The sequence below is a fragment of the Strix uralensis genome, chromosome Z (genome assembly GCF_047716275.1).
Source record: "Strix uralensis isolate ZFMK-TIS-50842 chromosome Z, bStrUra1, whole genome shotgun sequence".
Classification (NCBI taxonomy): Eukaryota; Metazoa; Chordata; class Aves; order Strigiformes; family Strigidae; genus Strix; species Strix uralensis.
The window spans coordinates 63398555-63419584 of record NC_134012.1 but is presented as its reverse complement, the minus strand read 5'-3'; the positions used below and the strand labels follow the sequence as shown (position 1 = coordinate 63419584).

At 35.9% G+C, this 21030-nt stretch overlaps 1 protein-coding gene across 5 annotated transcripts in view; it reads right to left on the bottom strand.

Annotated features, from left to right (window-relative positions):
• CHD1 (chromodomain helicase DNA binding protein 1) overlaps positions 1–21030 on the bottom strand; it is a 55847-nt gene that overhangs the window by 32812 nt on the left and 2005 nt on the right. For all 5 annotated transcript variants that reach the window (XM_074856109.1, XM_074856108.1, XM_074856110.1 and 2 more), the window contains exons 2-6: positions 20479–20680; positions 4768–4972; positions 3672–3773; positions 2309–2376; positions 94–243 (exon numbers count right to left, since the gene is read on the bottom strand). In XM_074856109.1, the coding sequence (XP_074712210.1) occupies positions 94–243; positions 2309–2376; positions 3672–3773; positions 4768–4972; positions 20479–20531 (578 nt within the window). In that variant the 5' untranslated portion in view covers positions 20532–20680. The remainder of the gene's footprint in view (positions 1–93; positions 244–2308; positions 2377–3671; positions 3774–4767; positions 4973–20478; positions 20681–21030) is intronic.

Genomic DNA, 21030 nt, shown 5'->3' with positions numbered 1-21030 from the left:
GCATTAATGTTTTAATTTTCACAGACAGTAGTAGCAAATATTCAATTCCTTATTAGAAATAGTACCAGAGTATCCAAATGTATGACTTCTTACCTGTTTGGAGGTTTCCGGCTTTTGACCTTGTTTTTTGGCTCATAGTCAGATTCACTCTCGTCACAACTGCTTTTCTCCCTATCTTCTTCTGATTCAGAATCAAAACCAGTACCTGATACTGACCCTGATCCCGACATTTGCCAGTCTTCACTGCATGTATTGAAAGACAAAAGAGTAACTTAGATTGTGATTTTTTTTTTTAAACCAGGTTTTCATTCACTGCTGTAATTTCAACATTCTTCACAGAAATAAAAATCTTGTGACAGTTATTTCAGCCAATAAGACAAAAAATTGCCATCAATGAATAACAGGTAAGTAAAAATGCGCAATGGCTTCAAAGGCAGTTGGACTAAGTTTTTTCTTATCGAGAGGTAGACTTAAAATCCAAATTAAAACAAAAATCTGGATTTCTATATGAATTTCAGCATGAAGAAATGAATTAACATGACATTAAGAAACCAAAGCACTTAACAAGTCTAGCTGGAGAGATACATATTTATCAGAACTTACACATGCTCAAACCATAAAGCCTGTCATGTTATATTCTGAAGAGTCCCATATTGTCTAATGCCTGTGGTCCCTGTGGCCAATGTGAAGAATCAGCAACTTTGGCACAGGAATCAAAAAATAGAGGCAGATTTGAGAAACGCCCAGAGAAACCCGAATTGCAGAAACCTGTGAGTGGCACTGGCTCTCAAAAGCCCCCACTGAGCTCCCAAACCAGCGGCTCACAACCAGACAAGATACTACGAGTAAGACACTTGTGACTGAGCAGCAGGATCTCCTTGTTCCTGCTTACCTGAGATCTACTTTGCAACGGGAAAGATGAAAGATGTACCCAATGATTGACAGTATCTTGCTTCAAACTCTTGACTTTATACAGACAAATTTAATCTTAACAGCTTCACGAAATGAAAAAAAAAAAAAGTCTGGTATATTACTGAAACATTGCTACATCTTTGTACTAACATCAGGTTTAGGTCTACTGGACCAAGGTGCTAGAGCAGTAGTAATATTCAAAGCTGGACTATTATTACCAAGAAATCTCTTCCTAAAATTTCCAATCAAGAAGCCTAGGAATTAGTGCTTTGATCCCTCTCTTATCTCTTTCCTGTCTTCCAGGACATCGGGCCCTGGAGGAAATTACATTCCCATTGTTTCAGTCATTCAAGACAAATACATGTATATGTCTATTGTACAGATGGCAGTAGATTTAAAAAAAAGTAACATAAATCCATGACCTGTATTTATTTGGAAATCTAAAGCATCACCCTCTAAGGCTTGATCATGTACCAAGTTATATACGAGAAATCTCCAATTTGCTTGCCAGATAACAACTGCAGACATACTTGTTCAGAAGAGTCACAGGACAAAAATTCAGGCACTGGATATATGAAGTGGTTTGGTTGTGGGTTCCTAAACTTAAATATCTTTCTTGTAATGGAGTATGCTATTAAATGAAAGCAAATTCTTAACTAACAAAAGACTGGGTAGCAGCTCATTGCTATGAAAGCACCATTTTGCACAGTTAAGTGCTTTTTTTTGTGTGTGGTTTTTTTTTTTTTCCCCAGCTACCATTTATTTTAACATATTATACCGGCAACCCTGAACACTGAGGTGATTCATAAATTGGGAGAAGAGGAATGATACAACAGTTCAATTTCTACACACCATTCATAAAAAACACAGGTCACTGCCTCTCACTGCCACAATGACAATGTATAATCGTTTTCACAAACTTTTTGATTATTTAGGAGCTTATTTCCAGTTAAAATTCTTTGCTAGTCAATAAAGTTAATTACTATCAATACTGTAATAACTTTTAAACATGTCCAAGGGAAAGCAAAACATAAAAAAACCAATTTGGCATTAAGGGATTCTAACTTAAATTTGTTAAGACAACCTACTTAAGCAGTTTCCCATTCCTACAAGAATTTTTAGGGAGGGCCCTCATCTCAAAAATAAACTGCAAGAAATTATTTTTAAAATAAAAGCATTGATGAATGTTTTTGAACAATACTGCACACTCTTGCTCAGAAACTAATATGTTCCTTTCAGAATTTATTTTAAAATTCAAAAATGTTTATCAAAATTGGAAATGCAAGATCAAGATGAATTAAATGGGAACTTAAGCATTTCAAGTGTGAAGAAACGAAGCATGAATTATGAGCATATGTCACTGAAAAAAATTTGAGATATTATGAAAATATCTTACTCTCTATGTTTTTTCTTCTTGGTTTCACTGGATGAATCATCTGCAGAATCTTGACTACTTGATGAGTTCTGCAGGTAAAATAAAACCAATTCATTATCACAAAAAGAATGAAGTACTTCTAACATTAAAAAGATAAATCAGCTCCCACTTCCAAATTGGAGGCACATTATAAATGTTCTACGCTCTTCATCCCCGACAGTGTAGCTGTTAATGCAGAATTAGATAAAGACTGCTATTGTTTTTGTATTTATCCATCTATACCAGTGTACCAGCACAGCTCTAGAGAACATCACAAAAAAACCCTGTCTTAAAAAATAATCATTGTGCCTACATAAAAACAGTCATTGTTTAAACTGCCCCAAGTTAATCAAGATGATGGTTCTATCAAAATCCTAATAAAATCTCATACCCTTAGGAGCTTTCTCACCTTCCACATTCTTTCACATTTAAACACCAGTTTAAGAAAATTTTGAGAACAGCATCTTTCTTCTTTCTCTATGCTCAAAGGAAAAACAAGAACCCTCTTAAAAATGAGATTTTCCTAAAAACCAATCTCATCAGGATTAAGTTTAGGTTTAAATTAAATTTCATCCTGAAAAACATCTTTCAGAAAGAGAGTACTTAACAATAGCTGTAAATTAATGTTTTAATGATAGGTGATTAAGTTCTGGGTTTTAAGTTTTAATGAGCTGCTAAACCAGAAGAAACCAGAAATCCAACTAAATGAGTGTGACTACATTGCATAACTTTGATGATGAAGAAAAATTCCATTTTAATGGAAAAATAAATTCCATTTTATAGTCACTAGTGTCCTTAAAAGATGTTCTTAGTGCACAAAGTCAACATTTCTTTAGCCTACGATTTAGGTTTTAAAATACTTAGAATACAGGTGTCATTCTTAAACACAGTAAGTCTTTTGTAGTAACTGTCACAAAATTTGCAAAAATGTAGTTTTCTACTCCATACAGAATTTTTGAAAACCACACCAGATACCTTTATACAGAAACAAGTTGAAAAAAAGATCTTTTAGCATTTTTAACAGTCTTCACAAATTTCAAGAAGCCAAAAATACAATGCAAGTCAGCATTGTGTGGTTTGCAAATTTTATCCATACATCACAGAATACCTAAAAATACCACATAGTCAAGGTTGCTACAATTTTGGCACAACTCACTTGAAAACAAGTAACTAGAGATATTTTTACTTTTGCTTATAAGAATGTCAGTTATTTGAATGTTACTTTTATAGACTAAAACCAGACTTTTATGCACACTTGGAGAATATCATTTGGATCTGTGTTATTTTATTCTAACATATAAGACAGGCATGTTTACATTTAAAAAAACTAAATTACGTTATTCACCTCTTCTGAACCACTGTCCGATGAGGCTGCCTTTTGTTGTTGTTGCTTCTTAAGCACTGCTGATCTTTGCACAGCAAGTATACTTGGACTTGACTTCCAAAACTGAACAGGAATGGAGATACAAGAGTCAGTGAAATATACTGTAAGTCTCCAGTTTACCACATAGTTACTTTTCCTGAGTAGCATCACTGTTAAGACTGTTCTTAATTTTATCAATTAAAAAATTCACTACAAAATACTGCATGCAATAATAATATCAGATAGCTTTTTAAAGCAGTAAGATTTCTGCAGAACAGAATGTTATATAATAATTGCCAGGACAATTTCTACAGCACGTTTAATAATAGTTGTTTAAGTGTTGTTAAGGTAAAAAATTTATAAAGTAAACTTTTAAACTGACCCAGATAAATCCTTTGAGACCACTTAGCTGATATGCTTTTGTTTCATACAATAATACTGAACTACATGAACAGAAATGTAACAGAGAATCCTTAGCAGTCTTCAATTCTTGCGGTAATTAATATATGACTACCTTTCACAAGTATTGTCTGCCACCCCAATTAAGTCCATATAACACAAGAGAGTGCAAGGAAATTTTGGCCCACAGGATTTAAGAGATTTCTAAACACCGTTTCCTGAATTTAGCTGACTTACCGATACAGAAAGCCAACTGCATGTAAGCCTAAAATTTTTATACAATCATTCATTGATACAAGAAAACTAAGCATTAAAGAAACAATGTAAAAATAGAATTTCAGAAGTAACATTATGTGTTTCTTTGTCTTCCTTAAGTTCCAGTAAATTAGTGCATGCTTCTGCATGGTGAAATTTAGGTAAGCATTTAACTCAAAATACTTCTAAAAGGGAGAATTCTAAAAGCATCAATTCAACTACTTATCCATGAACAACTCAGCCCAATGTTTAAGCCAGCTAAGTACATGCATTCATTAACCCAACCAAGTTAAAAACCTAATCAAAATCAGTTCATTACCTCTTATTTTTTAAAAATGAAAACTGCTCTTGAAACTAACTGCACAGGAAGATTTTTTAAATAATTATTTCCCCCACAAAGGGTTCATTTATGTGTTTTGTTTACCTCAGATCCATCAACTTTTGGCAGTTTAGCCTGAATTTGTTTCTTCTCTCTAGATGTGTCAGACTCTGATTCTGACTGAGTGCCTGACTCTGAACCAGAGTCAGAGTCACTGCTGCCTGACTGGCTGCTGCTTCCATCACTACTGCTTCCAGAGCTTGAACCAGATCCAGAACGTGATGCTGATTCAGAATCGTCATCTGATCGGCTGCAATGAAAAGTTAGTAGGATATTACACAATCGCCAAGGTAACAGGATTAAACTATAAGACTGTTATATATAAAATATTGTTTTCAATCTTTATAAGATCAGCAGTACTCCTTACAAAAATTAAATTTAGAAGCACAAAAAAAAAGCTATGCAGACCGTATTTTTCTGTTAAAATAACAGCAGCAATATTCCCCATGCAGACAACTCTAAATTTGTCACTGATGGTATGACTTGTGCCAGGGTGCCTTCCTTGGCTTATACTTGACCTGCCAGATTATTTCACCAGTATATTCAATTTTGCACCAGATTTAACATACTTAGAAACCACAATAATTAAAGATAAATATTTATTTTATGACCATTCAAAAACTTAGAAACATTTAGTTTTCTACACCAACTTCACAAAGTAGCGAAGTTAAAACTTTAATAAGATTCCTCATTAGGTTAATACTACCATATTTCACAGAATGACAGAATCATCTAGGTTGGAAAGGACCTTGAAGATCATCTAGTCCAACAGTTAACCTAGCACTGACAGTTTCCAATTACACCATATCTCTAAGCGCTATGTCAACCCAACTCTTAAACACCTCCAGGGATGGGGACTCCACCACCTCCCTGGGCAGCCCATTTAAAGATCTCATGAGAAAACGCATTGAAATCATACCACCACAGGGCAAAATAATTTCAAATTACATACACATTTACTGGAAACACTTAAAAAACAAAGTAAACATGAAGCTAGAATCAAAACTGATAAAACCAAAAGCTTGTATCAAAACCCTAGCTGGTCTCTGACAGCACAAGTCATCTGGCTGACAGTCAGCTGGACAGGATGAAAGAGTGGGGAGAGAGGGCAGATTGGTCATTGCCTACCCTGGCACATACTTAATTGACATTTTAAAACCACAAAATAAAGCAAAATTGTTCCTCTTTCTGTTTTTGCTAACACCAACAAAACTCACCAGTAAAGAAGATACTAAACTACTCATAAACAGACTCCTGCAGACTGCACCTCAATCAGTCATCTGCAACTGCCAGCTTTGAAAGAAACAAACAGACCATGGTGAAGCTTCCCTGTTCTGAAGGGGAAAATATGGAGAAACATACTGCTGCTGGGTTTCCTTGCACCGAGAGGAAAACTAGGAAGCAACAAGGCTGCTCCCAAACTTCCTATTTCTGTCATCAAAGGCTTACTTCAGGCATAGTACTATAACACTAAGCTCATTTGTCAAATAAAGCAGGACACTCACTACAGAATATGACCAGAGTTTAAACTGTTTATCAGAAACTAACGGCACGTCATGATGATCTTCCAAAGAGATTTTAATTATAAGTGCTCTTGTACACAAATGTTACCTCATGTTTAATGCTGGTTAAATCAGACCATTATAAAACAAGAGCATTCCTCAGCACAGCAAAGTGCCATAAATAAATGTCAGGGGGACTGTGGAAGTCAGCACTAGCTATAAATGAAGAGAATCAGAAGAAAATTCGGCATGGAGAAAACTTAAGACACAAGTAAATACCAGCCAGACAAGTCCCCGTGACAAAAAGCCACGAAAAAAGTGTAAATCCTACATAACTTTGGAGGAGGAGAAGGGAATCAAATACTGCCATGCAGGGCAAGGCTTGCTCAAAGAGAGCGATAATAATGTGAATTACCAAATCTTAAAAAAGATGCAAAACACTAAGCCATAAGGATGGTAATTAAGTTAGCTTTCCATATACACTAACATAGTGCTAATCATAGCTTCAGTTCCACATACAGCCAGAGGCAACCAAAGCAAAGCACCTCTTTTCTAAGGTAGCATGGGGAAACCAACACTGGAATAAGCCATCTTGCTCAACTTGCCAACATTATGAGAAACATGTAAACCAGCTACAGGATAGAATGGTGGAGAGACTAAAGGAGGGGAGAGGGGAAGAAAGAAATTCCAGTTTACTTAAATAAGCTAGCAAAAATCATGTGAGATCACAGCTGATGGGAAATTTTAATGGTTTGATGTTCTTCCACACAGGAATTAAATTGGCCTGATTTGGACAAGAGCAGACTAACACAACCCAACTGCATATCCACTAACAGGAATATCTGACAAGAATAAAAATATTAGTCAATATTCAACCACGTTGCTAATAAATGCAAGACTACAAAACAAGCCTGACAGTAGAAGCAAAAGGGATGGGGAGAGAAAGAAAATTGCAAGAACCAAGAAGAAAGAACAAATAATAAGGTTCACCACAACTGATTTAGGGCTGCCCTTAAAGATTCCATGTTTGAAGGACAACACAGGATCACTACTATAGACTAACTGCTAATTGGTACATAGAAGAGAGAAAAAAAAAAAAATTTTAAATGTTGTAGCATCAGTAACATCTTATTGATGCTTTCTTATTCCACAGTGTTAAACCAGAACAAGGAAACGGAAAAAGACAAACTGACTAGCAGCAAGTAATTTTAAAACAAGGGAAACAGCAAGGACTTGCTAAAATGTTTATCAAATCATAAGATGATATGGCAGTATTTATACATGCTTGAAAAGAGTTTGAAATTAACTAGTAAAAAGCACTACAGCAGTTCAAGCACACAAGACTAGTCTATGCTGGGTTGAGCTTACTTCAACTCTAATCATCCAAATGAATACAGATGTGTGAAAATGCACTAGCTGTTCTACCTGTATACTTCCTCATGTGTACCACATACTCTCAGAGGTCTTGATGTCAACTACAGTGTGTATAAAAAAAAAATAGAAAGATTAACAGATATGATTTAATTTCTACTGAATTGTGAAGAACTTTCTTGTTCACTGGCCACAGGACAAGTAACTGATAGGCTGTGAGGACTACCAACACATATTTATTTCATCGTGTCCTTTCACATGATGTTCCAACCGGAGCTTCAGCAGAACATGACTTGGAGGCACAACCTTGACTGTCTTTGTAGAGGTTGTACTATAACCCAGAAACAATAGGAAATGGGGTAATACATGAGTTAGTTCTGCATAAACATATGGTATAAAGACACACTGCAGATCATTGAGACAGTACTGAGCAGCACTGTGCGACAAGTAATACCTATAAATCCCGAATAGCTGCAACAGTCATTAAAGGACTTTCCTCCGAGAAATTTAAAGGATTTGAACCTACAGTAACAGTGAGAACACCAGGCAAAACACACACCATACACCAAGAGATACAAGTGCTGAGTCTTCAGCATTAAAAATATTTTCAAAATTAGAAAGTAAATTGGTATTTTTCTTTTTATCATGTAAGTCACTGCACTCAAAGATCCAAAAGAGAACATGTTTATGCAAAAATCAAAATATCACGCACTTCTGCATGCAGACTGTGTTCTTGCTTTTCCTGTACTTAAAAAGTTAGGTCTAGCACTTCTAATGACAATCTTCTTTCATAACGTGTAACACTAATATATCATCATTTCAAGCTTTGATACTGTTTTTTTTATTTTTTAAAAGAAAAACTACCAGCTAATTTCAAGTGATTTTACACTAACACAGGTGTCATCATGAGAAGGCTGAAGAACAAGGAACTTAGTTCAGCCATTCATTCCCTCTATCAAAGTCACTGCCTCTGCTCTCACTGAAATTTTTTCTTAAAAGAGTAAAAAGGCGGAAAGGGCAGGGAAGAAAAAGAGGGAAAAAGGCAGGGGAAAAAAGGAAACTCATTCCCTAACCAAGCTACCTGGAAATGCCAGCAGTTAAAAGAAAACCTTTTTGTATCAACACCACAAAAAAACCTCTACTGCCTAATAGGACCAGCCACCTATGCAAACAGAAATTGAATGGAAATTTTCAGCCTAAGACTTCTTAATTATCTCTAAAGGTATCTACAAGGCAAACAGAAAGAAAGAACAGACTTAACTACTAACTGGGTTTTTTCTTGGTTTTATTAATCTCTCATGGGATACAGTTTTAGACCAGCACCAGACTAGACTACCAACTTGCCAGACTACTGATCAACTTCTGATATCAAGGAGCACCTTATTTGTATTTTAAGTAATACTTGTAAGAAAGCAGCAGCAATAAAGTAAAAACATAGACCTATCTAACTTTTTCTAAAAATCAAGAAAGCCACTTAAATATGAAAAAAAACTTGCTTGGGACAAAGGAAGCATTAAGTAAAGAGGAGATAAAATTACCTTTCCTCTCACAACAAATGGAAAAGTAAAATGCTTCTGTGGCATTTCCTAGCCATGTCTCTTAAGCAGTGTCCATCATGAAAAAATGGGGTACTGAAAAAGTCTTACTGAAAAACTACCGTAGAAGTAGTTCTCAGTTTAAACTTCTATTCAGTCAAGATACTAGCAGTTTGCTACACCAAATCAATTCAACATCCAGAGACCAACCATTTCTAGTACTTCACCTCTGCAGATGTAAAATCTCCAGGAGATTTTCTCTACCACATGTAGTGCTGACCCAGAGAAAATTTAACAATGAGTCACTACTTCTCATTATCACATAAGCAGGACCCAGAGTTACTCTGCTTCAGGACTTAACTGAGAAACGTTATCTGTGAAAGTCAGCCTCCCTGGTGAGAAGAACTTCTGCTAACTGATGTGAGGAATGCCACGATTTAAAGGCTTTACCATCCCCTATGAGGAGCCAATCTTTTAGCTGCAATATTTGACCTACAGTGTTCATGAAACAGAAGCAGCTTCCCCCTCTCCCAGCCCCACCACACTTCATTGTAAAGACAAAACTACTGCCACACGAAGGCAGTGGTCTCCAAAGAGGGATGCACACACCTTGGAGGTGTGCGAGACAACCCATGGGATATGTGAAGAAAATACTGGAACTTCTATTTAGATTTATTTTTAATCTAAAAACCAAAACAAACCCAAAACAAAAAACACAACCAACAACCCAGAGAAAAAACCCACAAATCAAAACCATACCACGAATTCAGCTTTATAAACATTTAATATATGGATTGACATTGGCAATCTCACTCAGTCCATATGTCTGAGGGTCCTGTGTCACATATGGTAGCTGAGGTTTCCTGGGGGAAGTATATGCTCCACAACGCATAGGGGTGACAGTGGCACAATCACTTCTTCATTCCCTTATCTGTGGACTGTGACAAACTGCAGTTTGCCTCTCCCTGGTTAGGTGGATTTATGTATTATGTTACTTAATTTTAACCAGAAGAGCGGACTGAAAATAACACTAATACTGTGAGTGCAAGTGAACAACAAGAAAGTGGCAGAGCTGACACTTCTACTCTAGTACAAGCTCTTCATCAGCCACATTGTAATGTAATGTAATGTAATGTAAAAAACAATGACAATCTAATATCATCTGACAATAAACTGGACCGAAAAATTGGAATTATCAAGACTGTTTACGTATTTACATCCACTGTTGTTAACAATTAACTTCACTCTACGTGTATATTGTGCCTTGAGATACTAGATGAACCATCACAATCAGAAAGACATTTGAAAACTAACAATCTAGAACAAAAACCTCGGTTTTTTCCAGCAATGTTTCAAGTTATGCAATACCTGTACTTTTCAAAATTTCACTAAATTTAATGATAAATGTTTAGAAGTCTCTTTTGAGGTTCTTTTACCTAAGAGCAAGGAACAAAAATGCCACATGTCACTGGAGAATTCACTTCTTGTGCTGTAAAAATGGCTAAAATAATGCATGGAAAACTAAAATGGCTAAAATAATGCATTTCTTTGTCAGCAAACACTGTTGAAAGATGCACAGAAAACACTGGTGAAGATCTGAAGAAACAACAAATCATGCACTGTAGGAGGTTTACTCTATGTTTGGATGAAAGTACAGATGTTCCAATTTACGGTATTTGCTAGTTTCTGTTTCAATGATGAAATGCACAAATAACTACTTTTTTGTGAGCCACTAAAGGAAAGATGTACTAGAGAAGATATCTTCTCAACAGTAAATGACTTCCTTAATTAAAACAAAAAAAGTTTTATGGAAAAAATGTGCAAGTGTAACCACTGATGGAATGGTTGCTTTGATTGGAATAAAAACCAGATTCTAGTAAAGGTAATATAGAGAGCACCATACATGAAATTCATCCACTGCATCAACTACAGACAAGCTAATGCACTGAAGAATCTGGAACAAGAGGTGTACAAAGTGTGAAAGGATGTCATCGATGTGGTTAATTTTATTAAAACAAGACCATTAAATACTAAAATGTTTACAATACTTTGTAATGAACTGAGGAGTGACCATAAAAGCCTTTTCTATCAAGCAAGGTTCACTGCTCAGAAGCATTGCTGACCTTGAAGATTAGTTTTTTGGTGGGGTCTGGGGGCTTTGTTTGCTTTAAAAAAAAACCCACAAGTGTTCCAAAATTGCTGATCTTTTCTCTGAAAAGAAGCGGTCACCAGTAGTATGGTACCTAGCAGGTATTTTTGAAAAAATAGACACGCTCATTGTATCCATTCCAGCTGAAGGTGACGTTTTAATGATGAGAAAGCAACTGCTTTTCTAAAGAAATTCATGCTATGGAGAGAGCATTTTGAAAACAGATGTTTGGAAAGGTTTCCATTGTTATGTGATTTTTATTGCCCAAAATAATGCGTATCACCTATAAAAGCCATCATATCTATACACTTAAAAAGTTGGAGACAGAAATTTCTAACCTGTTTAAAAATCTTCCAAAAAGTTTCAGTGGGTTTTGAACCCGTTTGTTAAAAACATAAAACTACAACCCCTTCTGACTGATTTGCAAGAACTGATTGACACTAGGGCAGATGGAAATTTACTAGCCAAGTTTTAAGAAAAATCTTTACATAATTAGTTGATGGGATTGAAAAAAATTAGTATCGTAATTTAGTAAGTGCAGTCAACAATGCACTTCTTCCATTTGGAACCATGTATCTTTGTGAAGTATCTTTATCAGCTATGCCAGCCATTAAAACCAAGTACCAAACCAAACTGAACTTAGAACCATACCTTCAAAACACTGTATTACAAAGTGTTAAACTAAGATTTTAATAAATAAGAATATTCATAATAATCTTTTTAGCGAGTGCAAAAAGGGGTTTTTTGCCATTAACAAATCAAAATATTTTCTTATATGATTTAATCATTATCTCATCCTTTTAAAATTGCCATTTCTTGTGTATTTTTTATAATGTTGGTATTTGTACAGCAGTCGTATATAATTTATAAATAAATACATACATTGGAGGTGTGTACTCAAATATTTTTTATTGATAGGAGTGCGTAAACAAAAATTTTGGAGGCCACTGCACTAAGGAATTAAAAAAAACCATAATGGAGACAAGCCTTCCTTTCTCCCCAACCATGACACATTAAGCAAGCCTTGGCTATTAAAAATGAACATAAATCTGTAATTCCTTTCATGGGATTACCTATGACCCTCTTCCACATAAGCAGTAACTCAGATTAAATTCTGATCATGCTAAATGCTAACTCTAAGAGTAAAGATGGAATTATTTAAGAAAAGGTACACACATTTACACACACACATGCTCTCAGGAAGAAAATTTACATCTGTCATCTCCTGACAGTAAAGGGGGAACTTGGGAACAAGGAACTCAGAAGTTTCCCTTTAACTGCTCCTACCTTTGCTCTGAGTTTCAGCAATTTTCACACAATTTGAACAATGGTACAAGCAGTAGTATGAGCTACTGCACTTTGAAAACACTCTCAGTCCTCACCAATACAATCACCTGTTGGTGAGGGTTCTACAACAATAACTTTCTGACAGTGTTATTGATGCCCTCTCTAATCCCCCCCGTGGTATCAGTAACAATCAGGAGGAGCAGATTCATCTTTTTAAAACAGTCTCTCTTTTCATAAACATTCTAAAGGGCCAATGAAGAAGTGGAACAAACAAGCAGTACTTCTTAAGATTGCTGTCCTTAAACTGAAGTATAAAACAGTGCAAACCAATACAGAATTTGGAAAAAAACATATAGATTTCAAATGAAAAAGGATTTTTTGGTAGTTTTCAATTTTAGTAGACACAGATTTCACACTGTATCATGACATACTGAAAGTAATTTTTCCAAGTGCTTAAACTCTACATGGTGTAATATCTTCTCCCTTTTCCCATGGAGTATGGCATCGCTGATGTGACTAAGAGTAAGGGCAACAGCATGCAGAACTCCTATTACACTGCAGTGCCTACCAGCATCACTGGAAATTTAGAGACCTTGTTTGCCAAAGTTTTTAAAACTTAATTGTTTGAGAGTTTTTGAAGTTAATAGGAGAAGATATATAGGATACAAAAGTTTCATACAAATTTCTAGTAGCTCATGAATTTTTTTTTGATCTGCTGAAATGGATGCCCTAAAAGCCTGCTATAACAAAGCAAACCCAATCATAATCAAGCTCTAAAAAGCTTATAGACCTCTCTCAAGCTGAAGATAAGTAATCTCTTATTTTAACAACTTGTATCAGCAGAATTCCAGAAATAGTTTAATCTTCCTTAAGTGGAAAAGGAAAGGAGATACAATCTAAGAATACACATATATTTTCTATAATCAATGGAAGCTACCATTGCAAACCAAATGATGTGACAGCATTTCACACCTTACTAAAATTTGATTTTTAAAATACTTGCTGCATTAAAGACAAAAAACCTTATCTGATAGCAAGACAGTTTTCCTTTCATTCAAGAAACAGATTCTGTTTAAAGATACTAAAACATAAAACACAGGGAGCTGTGAGGTAGTTATAACACCCTTGGTCACTTTCTTTTCCACTTTTGCCTACGGTGTTCTTTAATTTTGCCCGCATTTTTTGAGTCTATAAGCAATTCCTTCTCTTGCTAAAGAGTTTTAAGTACTATCTGATGTAGTCTAGCTGGGGTCAATAATTTGACTAACTTTTGCAGTAACTAATGCCCATTAGTGCAAAGTTGCACCACTGACCTCCACAAAATTAATCACCTGAACTGGCACTACTAATTACTGAGATTCTCGTATCATATCTCTAGTTGTAGGATGCAAAGAACATTAAATATTTCCTCAACCAAGGCCTGAAATACTGTCACAATTACCTGTCACCTGCTGTCTAATGCAGTCTACATAAATATTATCCTAGGATCAGCAGTTCTGGTCCCCTGCTCTTCAGAGTTCCCCTTACACAGAAGAAGAGGCAAAAGTGCATTATTTCTTGCCAGTTTCTGTTCCTGTATAGGCCAGGATCATTGCCTTTGTTTCAGATGCTTTTACTGGAAACAGTTCAGCAAAAGCAAAAAGTGTACACCATACCCTGCTATGCTGTGGACGCTTGTAGCGGAGTAAGACAGATGGTTTGGGTAGAACTTAAACCACCTTTTTGCCTGTGCATCTGTATCCTCTTTTCCCCTTCTTCCAAAAAAGCCTGATTAAAACAGGAAAGAGACAAACTCCACAATTTCCAAGGAGCTAACATAAATTAGGACCTTCCTGTCTTTCACTCACTCTTTCCAAACACAGTCAAGACAGCCTCTCTGCAGGACAATCCAGAGCTGAAGACTACCTTCTTTGTTCAACATAATTAGAGAAACAGTCAAAATACAAGACTTCATTCTCAATTAGCTATACATCTGTGTTCATCAAAATTACCAATGTTCACCATGTCACATTATGTCTTCCCTTTGCTCTGGTTTTATACTGGTGACCTCCTCTAACCACCTCTATTTTGTGGGCTAACTTGCTTTTTTTCCCACCTTCTTCACTGATGAATGGGCTTCCAAGAAACCAAATGCCAAAAGAAATTATAAACATTACCAAGACTAGAATAGGAAGACTAGATGGAAACAACAGGGCAAAGCAAGTTAAGCTACAGAATAGAGATGTTGTTAATATAATGTATACAGAAATACAGTATTTGGTAACACTAACTGTTGAAGACCATTTGTGTTCTTTTAAGCAATTCATTACTCAAAATGGAATTCCTGCTTTTGTAAATCCCTCTTCTAAGAATGTGTCACATAAGCCTTCTTCCCTCCTCCAGCTTCAAGTAAATAATATATATTACTTACTAAAAAACCCAACCAAACAAAAAAACCCCAACCAACAGTACACTGAAAACAGCATTACAGGTTTAGAGGTGTTCCTCACTAACAAACCTCACATTACATTCACTCTACTTTGTTCAACTAAAAAAAAACCCACCACCAAAAAACCAAAGACAGCAATACACAGGACTGTACAAAACAGTAGAGCATCATAAGGCTATGGAAATAGAAACAAACATGATGGATAAAGCAATAATTATGATCTCTTCAGCACTGTTGGAGTGAGACTATTTCTCTACCATACAAACAAACCACAGCAATGATGACAAAGTTACCTGTCAATAATAACCTGCAGTAGCAGGCATGCAACAGTATATACTAAAAATAAATAGCATGTTCTCAGGATGGGATCCCTAAATGAAAAAGTATAGTTTCATGCATGTTGACAAACTGAGGTGTGAAGTCAATAAAGAGCATCTTCTGGGCTACGTAGTCAAGAAACCTCTCTCACTCCTAGCCCTTGAGTCAAGTAGTTGCATTTGTACAGCAGCACATGTCAAATCTGATTTGGCATGGAAGTTTGACACACTGAAGTAATTTGCCTGTTCTTTTTTTAAGAACACTGTCTCTGGATACCCCCTACATATTCAAGATGAATTTATGGCTGAATGCAGCATTTATTTACAAGCTACTTTGCAAGAAAAGCAACATAGCTTAATTAAAGTACCAAAGGAGACAATACTTCACATTTGTTTTTACCTACGTTTTTTTACCCCCCTCAGTAAATACCTATGCAATAAACTGGAGAATGCTTTGGGGAGATGACAGGCTTAGAGACAGATCACTGAAACAGATTACAAGCAAGTATCCTGTCACAGAGTCATTAGTTCTTTTTAACAGTCATAAATTTAGCTTCACTAACTTACCCCTTAAAACAAGGTGTCCCTGACAGCATCACACAATGAAGAACAAAGTCTGCTAATTTACACAAAGCATTAGGAAGAGAAATCCTGAAATGGAAAGCTATACAAGTCACACTGTAAAAGAACTGATTGAGCATTTAAGACTCCTGCATAAGATCTAGGTTAATAATGGATCCAAGAGTGGATAATTTATCATTGCTGATTTCAAGTGTATTCATTAGGTTAAGCTACCTTATGAATCTTCCTGTTTAAGAACAGCAGGAAGGAGTACCAACTTGAGCAAAATAAAATTCAAGACATTGGAAAAAAAAAAGATTACTTACTGCAGGGTCTGTGAAAAGCATCTGAGATGACAGTGGACTGTTTTGTTTTTCACTTATTTTTTTGTTTGTTTTTAAAATAAAACAGAATTTGAGGGAAGGCAAGCATTTGAATACGAAGAGCCCATTCAAAATGTCCGGAAGTCAGGCACTAAAATGCCAAACTCTTAAAATTGCAAGTTCGAAAGCGAGTTTCTTTAGGCAAATGCTTTATTTTTAAAGACATTTTAACTATTTAATTTGATTTAGATGCATAGGGAATTTTTAATTTTTTTTTATCACAACCGAAGAAAAGCAGAGGAAACAAAGAGTACAAGAAGTCAGGCTACCAAGTGTTATTTCTTGTCCTCAGCTATTGCAAAGCATGAACACAACTGAATTTTCCTGATACATATCAACAACTCAGATGCATTATATTTCCAGCCCTGCCGACTATTATCTGCTGCCACTAGAAACTTTCTGCAAAGGAAAGGTATCAAAACCACACTGATCATCTACCAACTTTCATAACCCTATGAACCACATTGCAAGTCTATGAGAGCCACAAGTCACACATCTTGAGAGCAAAGAAGTCCCAGGCATCCTTCACAGGCAGGAGGTATCAGTGGTTCCCCAGGGGTCCACTACTCTGTTGTGCAATGTGATCATTCTCCAACATGCAGCTGGTTCCAGGGGCAACACAACGATGTCTTTATCAGAAGCTCCTTGTAGATCACTGGCAAAAAAAGTATTAAATGGAATTCAAGCAACAAAAAAACCCCAAACACTTTAGGGGCCACAACTGAATAGCTCTGGTGTATATACTGCCTGTATCACAAAACTTCACTCTGTCTTGAGGAATGTGAAAAGCTCTCATTACCTAAATTTCTGAAACTCTTGAGAATGGTGGAATTGAATCTAAAATATGTGGAAAAGGTACTTGCCAGACAGTTAGGTTAGACAAAGACTGTGACCTGGATAAACTCAGCAGAAGTCCCAAAGCCAAACTAGAGACCATATGCACAGTGAAAGCTGTATCATGAATTTGTAACATTTTTTTTTAGCTGGAAAGGTTTCCAAACAAAAAACGCTTGGATTTTGATGCATATTCTATCTCAGCTCTTCCAAAAGGAAGTGAAAAGATGCTTTAAACTTGGTTCAGGACACCTTATCATGCTTTAGCATGTTTAATTCTGCAAGAGATCATTTCTGATAAAATAGCAACTTACTAACCAAAGAGAAGACTACTGCTAACAGAGGTTAAGAGCTTGCTTTATCCAGTAGCTGTTCACAGTAAGTTCTAACAACAGTTCCCTTTACCATTCAGGTAATTTTGTCGATCTGAGAATTCCTGTGCACTAACATGTAAGTATGTATCTACATATGTATAGTTTTATGTATATGCTCTCTCTTGCTATATACACACATTTTTAGCAATATTATTTATTAAACCTCTGCCAGAAAGAAGCCAGCACACGGGAGTAATTCTGCAAATATGCTTGGGGAATCTCTGTTTTAACTCCCACTTAGATTTTTTTGAAAGCGAGAACCTCATTGTGGCTTTCAATTAATCTTTTTTACCTCCTGCGGAAGGTATGAATTTATATAGTAAATTGAAACCTGCTGACAAAGTCTTTAGTCTTTACTTAACTTTCTTTTGTAGTCCACAGACTATTCAATCCACAAAGTGAATTAAACTCTCTGAAACTACTATCTTCTATAAACATCAGCTTTCAAGTATTTAAAGAATGGGAAAATTATTTGGTGTAAGCAGCTGCTTTCTGCTTACTGCAAAAATGGGAGTACAATACATTCCAGCCAGCTACCTTCCAGTTAAGCTGCACTGAGCACATCCTTTTTTACCTACAGAGAAAGGTTTGCTCAAGTCCTCTATACCTTGTTCCACAGGAAACAGAGGAAGAGCAAAGATACGGGAAATCTGATTGTTATTCAATTAGCACCAGTGTTTCCCTTCTACAGTCCCTGTTCTACCTGAGGCTTGTCTTGCAGTTCAGGTATAACTGCCCTTCCTTGCTGATTAAGCTTCTTATTATTATCTAACTAGAATGTATTTACCCATATTCAAGTCTGCAACAGAATGCTTTCAAGAACATGACACAAAGATGCTTTGCTTAAGAGTCAGCTTCTCATAGTATTGCTATAAAATTTTTGTGTCTACGCTCATTTGCTGACCAGGTGAACGATACCTGCAATATTTTACCTTGAGCTACTTAATAGTCCAGAGTAGTGATTTCAAGTAAACAAGAAGCCAGAGAGTAGACTCCACTGTAATTATTACACAGAAATCAGAACATCAAGCAACAAGACTAGGTATTAGTGTTTATGCTAGTCTACAATTTCCATCATGCTTGGTTCTAGTTCTGATTTATAGCTTCAGAGGTTGTTGAAATAGACAAGGAAAGTCCAAATAGTGCGGCCAGTTTTCAACTGTGAAAATACAAGAGATGCACTCTTACACCTGTAGCAAAACAGAATGTCAGGCTAAACACCTGCAGCAAAGGAATGTTTTCTACTCATCTACTGGACAGATGAATAGATGCCACACCAGAAAATTCAAAGATTTCTTGTAATTTTCACCAGTGATGCTGTTTGGATTATCATTGTATTCCCCTTCATCTCTTCTTCTTTCCTACCAATTCTTGAGAGTTTGATCTTCTTTGCAATTTATTCCCAGCAGCAATTCTCAATTGCTTTCTTCACTTGTTCCACTTCTCTCTCTAGCATTCTAAGTGGAACAGGACCACTAGAAACTTAGCAAACATATTTTGTTACTGATCTCTACTTCCATTCTGTAGAATTCACATTTCCAGATCAGAAGGCTAAACACAGGAACACCTGCCAAGTTACAGTTAGCTATCTATCTGCAGTTGCAGCTTCCTAAGGCAACTCCCCTCTGAGTAAAAACCATCTAGAATTCTGGAAACTTACGAAGAAGAAAAAAAGACTAAATAATAGGGGAAAGACATATAAAGATATTCCGTAAGTGTCACACTCCTTTTGCAATAAGTATTTTCATAATGGAACTAGGCTACACAGAAGAGGGTTTCATCATTTAAAATGGAAAGCTTTCACCTTTCACTTACAAAAACAGTTTCCTGATAATACATGGCAAACACCAACATAAGCTTTCCAAGACCTGCCTGTGGGTTAGGCTATAGGGTTAATGATTGATACAAATTTAGGAAAAAAGTTTTTAGCATTTTAAAACTTTTTAACGCTTTAAACCATGCTCAGCAGGACATTTAAGATGAAGAACAAAGTCTCACTTCACAGGCAAGAATCAAGTTTTGAGAACTATGCATCCTCCTGATACTTATAAAGTCTGTAGAACATAGAGTTATGACCCTCTGACTGACAGAATCAGCTGATTCAACAGGCTATGATCAGAAAGAGGGGCAGAAAGATGGGTAAACTAACAGCATGGTCTTAACTGCCTCTTAGAAGAGAAGTCTAAAGCCACTTATTATTTGCAAGTTTACTTTGACTTCTTAAACCTTCACCATTCATCATATTTCCAGTTTTAGAAATCTAAACTCTCTAGCCCAGGAGGAACTTTTTGAACTTAGCACTGTTCTAGAAAGGGAACATAAATCCACCCCAACAAATTGGCTGTCATCCTGATGGATGCAGAGATGTTCTAACCAGACTTTTCCAAATATGAACACTCTGCACATGCTAGAAGACTAGCACTCAACATTAGAGGACTGGTGGGGTTTTTTGTAATTAAAAAAGCGGCTGAAAAGCTGTACTTTCACTTCAGAAAACAAATACAAAATTAACTTTCAGTTACACTGCTCTGACAGCTCTACAGAAGGAAGAATCATTAAGTACTCGATATCAAAAACTAAAATGATGAGCCCACTGCTCCACCTTTAGAAATAATCTAGTTAGGGTTTTATACAACACGTATTATGCATGTTTGCCTTGCACTTTAGAGACAATAGCTTTATTTTAATATTCTGATCCAATGTTTCAGCTTTTGACACTTCAATATATTTTTTTTTCCTCAGAAGAGTAATACTATTCTGTTGGATGCTGACGTGATTTTAATACTATGTAAGCTTTATTATGTAAGGCATATACAAGATCATTACAATTCTTAGCTGAAGCTACGTGAATGTAACAAGCACATTAAGCACCTGTAGAAAAGCACGTTCAGTCCTCCTAACTATGGTCTGCTTGCTAACCAGGAAGCTTTGGCACCAAGTTTAAATATAAACCAGTATTAGTAAAGAAAATATAGAATACATAGCCAAGAATACGTGAAATGAGCAAGTGCTTACCTTGACTCTCCGCTACTGTTTCTTACGCTTTCTTCATCACTGTGCCCATTCATTGTAAATATTAAGTTTAAAAGTTAAATAAAAATCCACTCAGGTTACAAGGTGGATATCAAGGATCCACTTCTTGATACTCTGTACGTTTTCCAGGTTATGTGTTTGTTCTAGTGTTCTCTGCAGGTATTCAAGATTTCTCCTAAAATACCTAAAATAGTAAAGGAAAACATTGACACAATTTGAAAATATGTTTGCAACTAAAAAGATACCAAAAATAACTTGGTCTTTCACTCACACTGAAAGGGGGCATCATGTTTGATGTCATGTTTTTAATTGAAAAATAGCTTTTTGTGTGTTACCTGCTCATGGATGATCATTTTATTACCATTTTCTTGTCTGGAAAAAAAAAAAATTATCTCTCCTGATCTCTGAGAAAACCAGAAAAAAAAAATCTCAAGAGAACAAGTCTTTCATTAGTTACACTCAAAAAAAAAAGATGAAAAAACTAAATGAAATACACAAAACTCATGAAAGGAAAGACCTGTCCAGGTTTTTGTT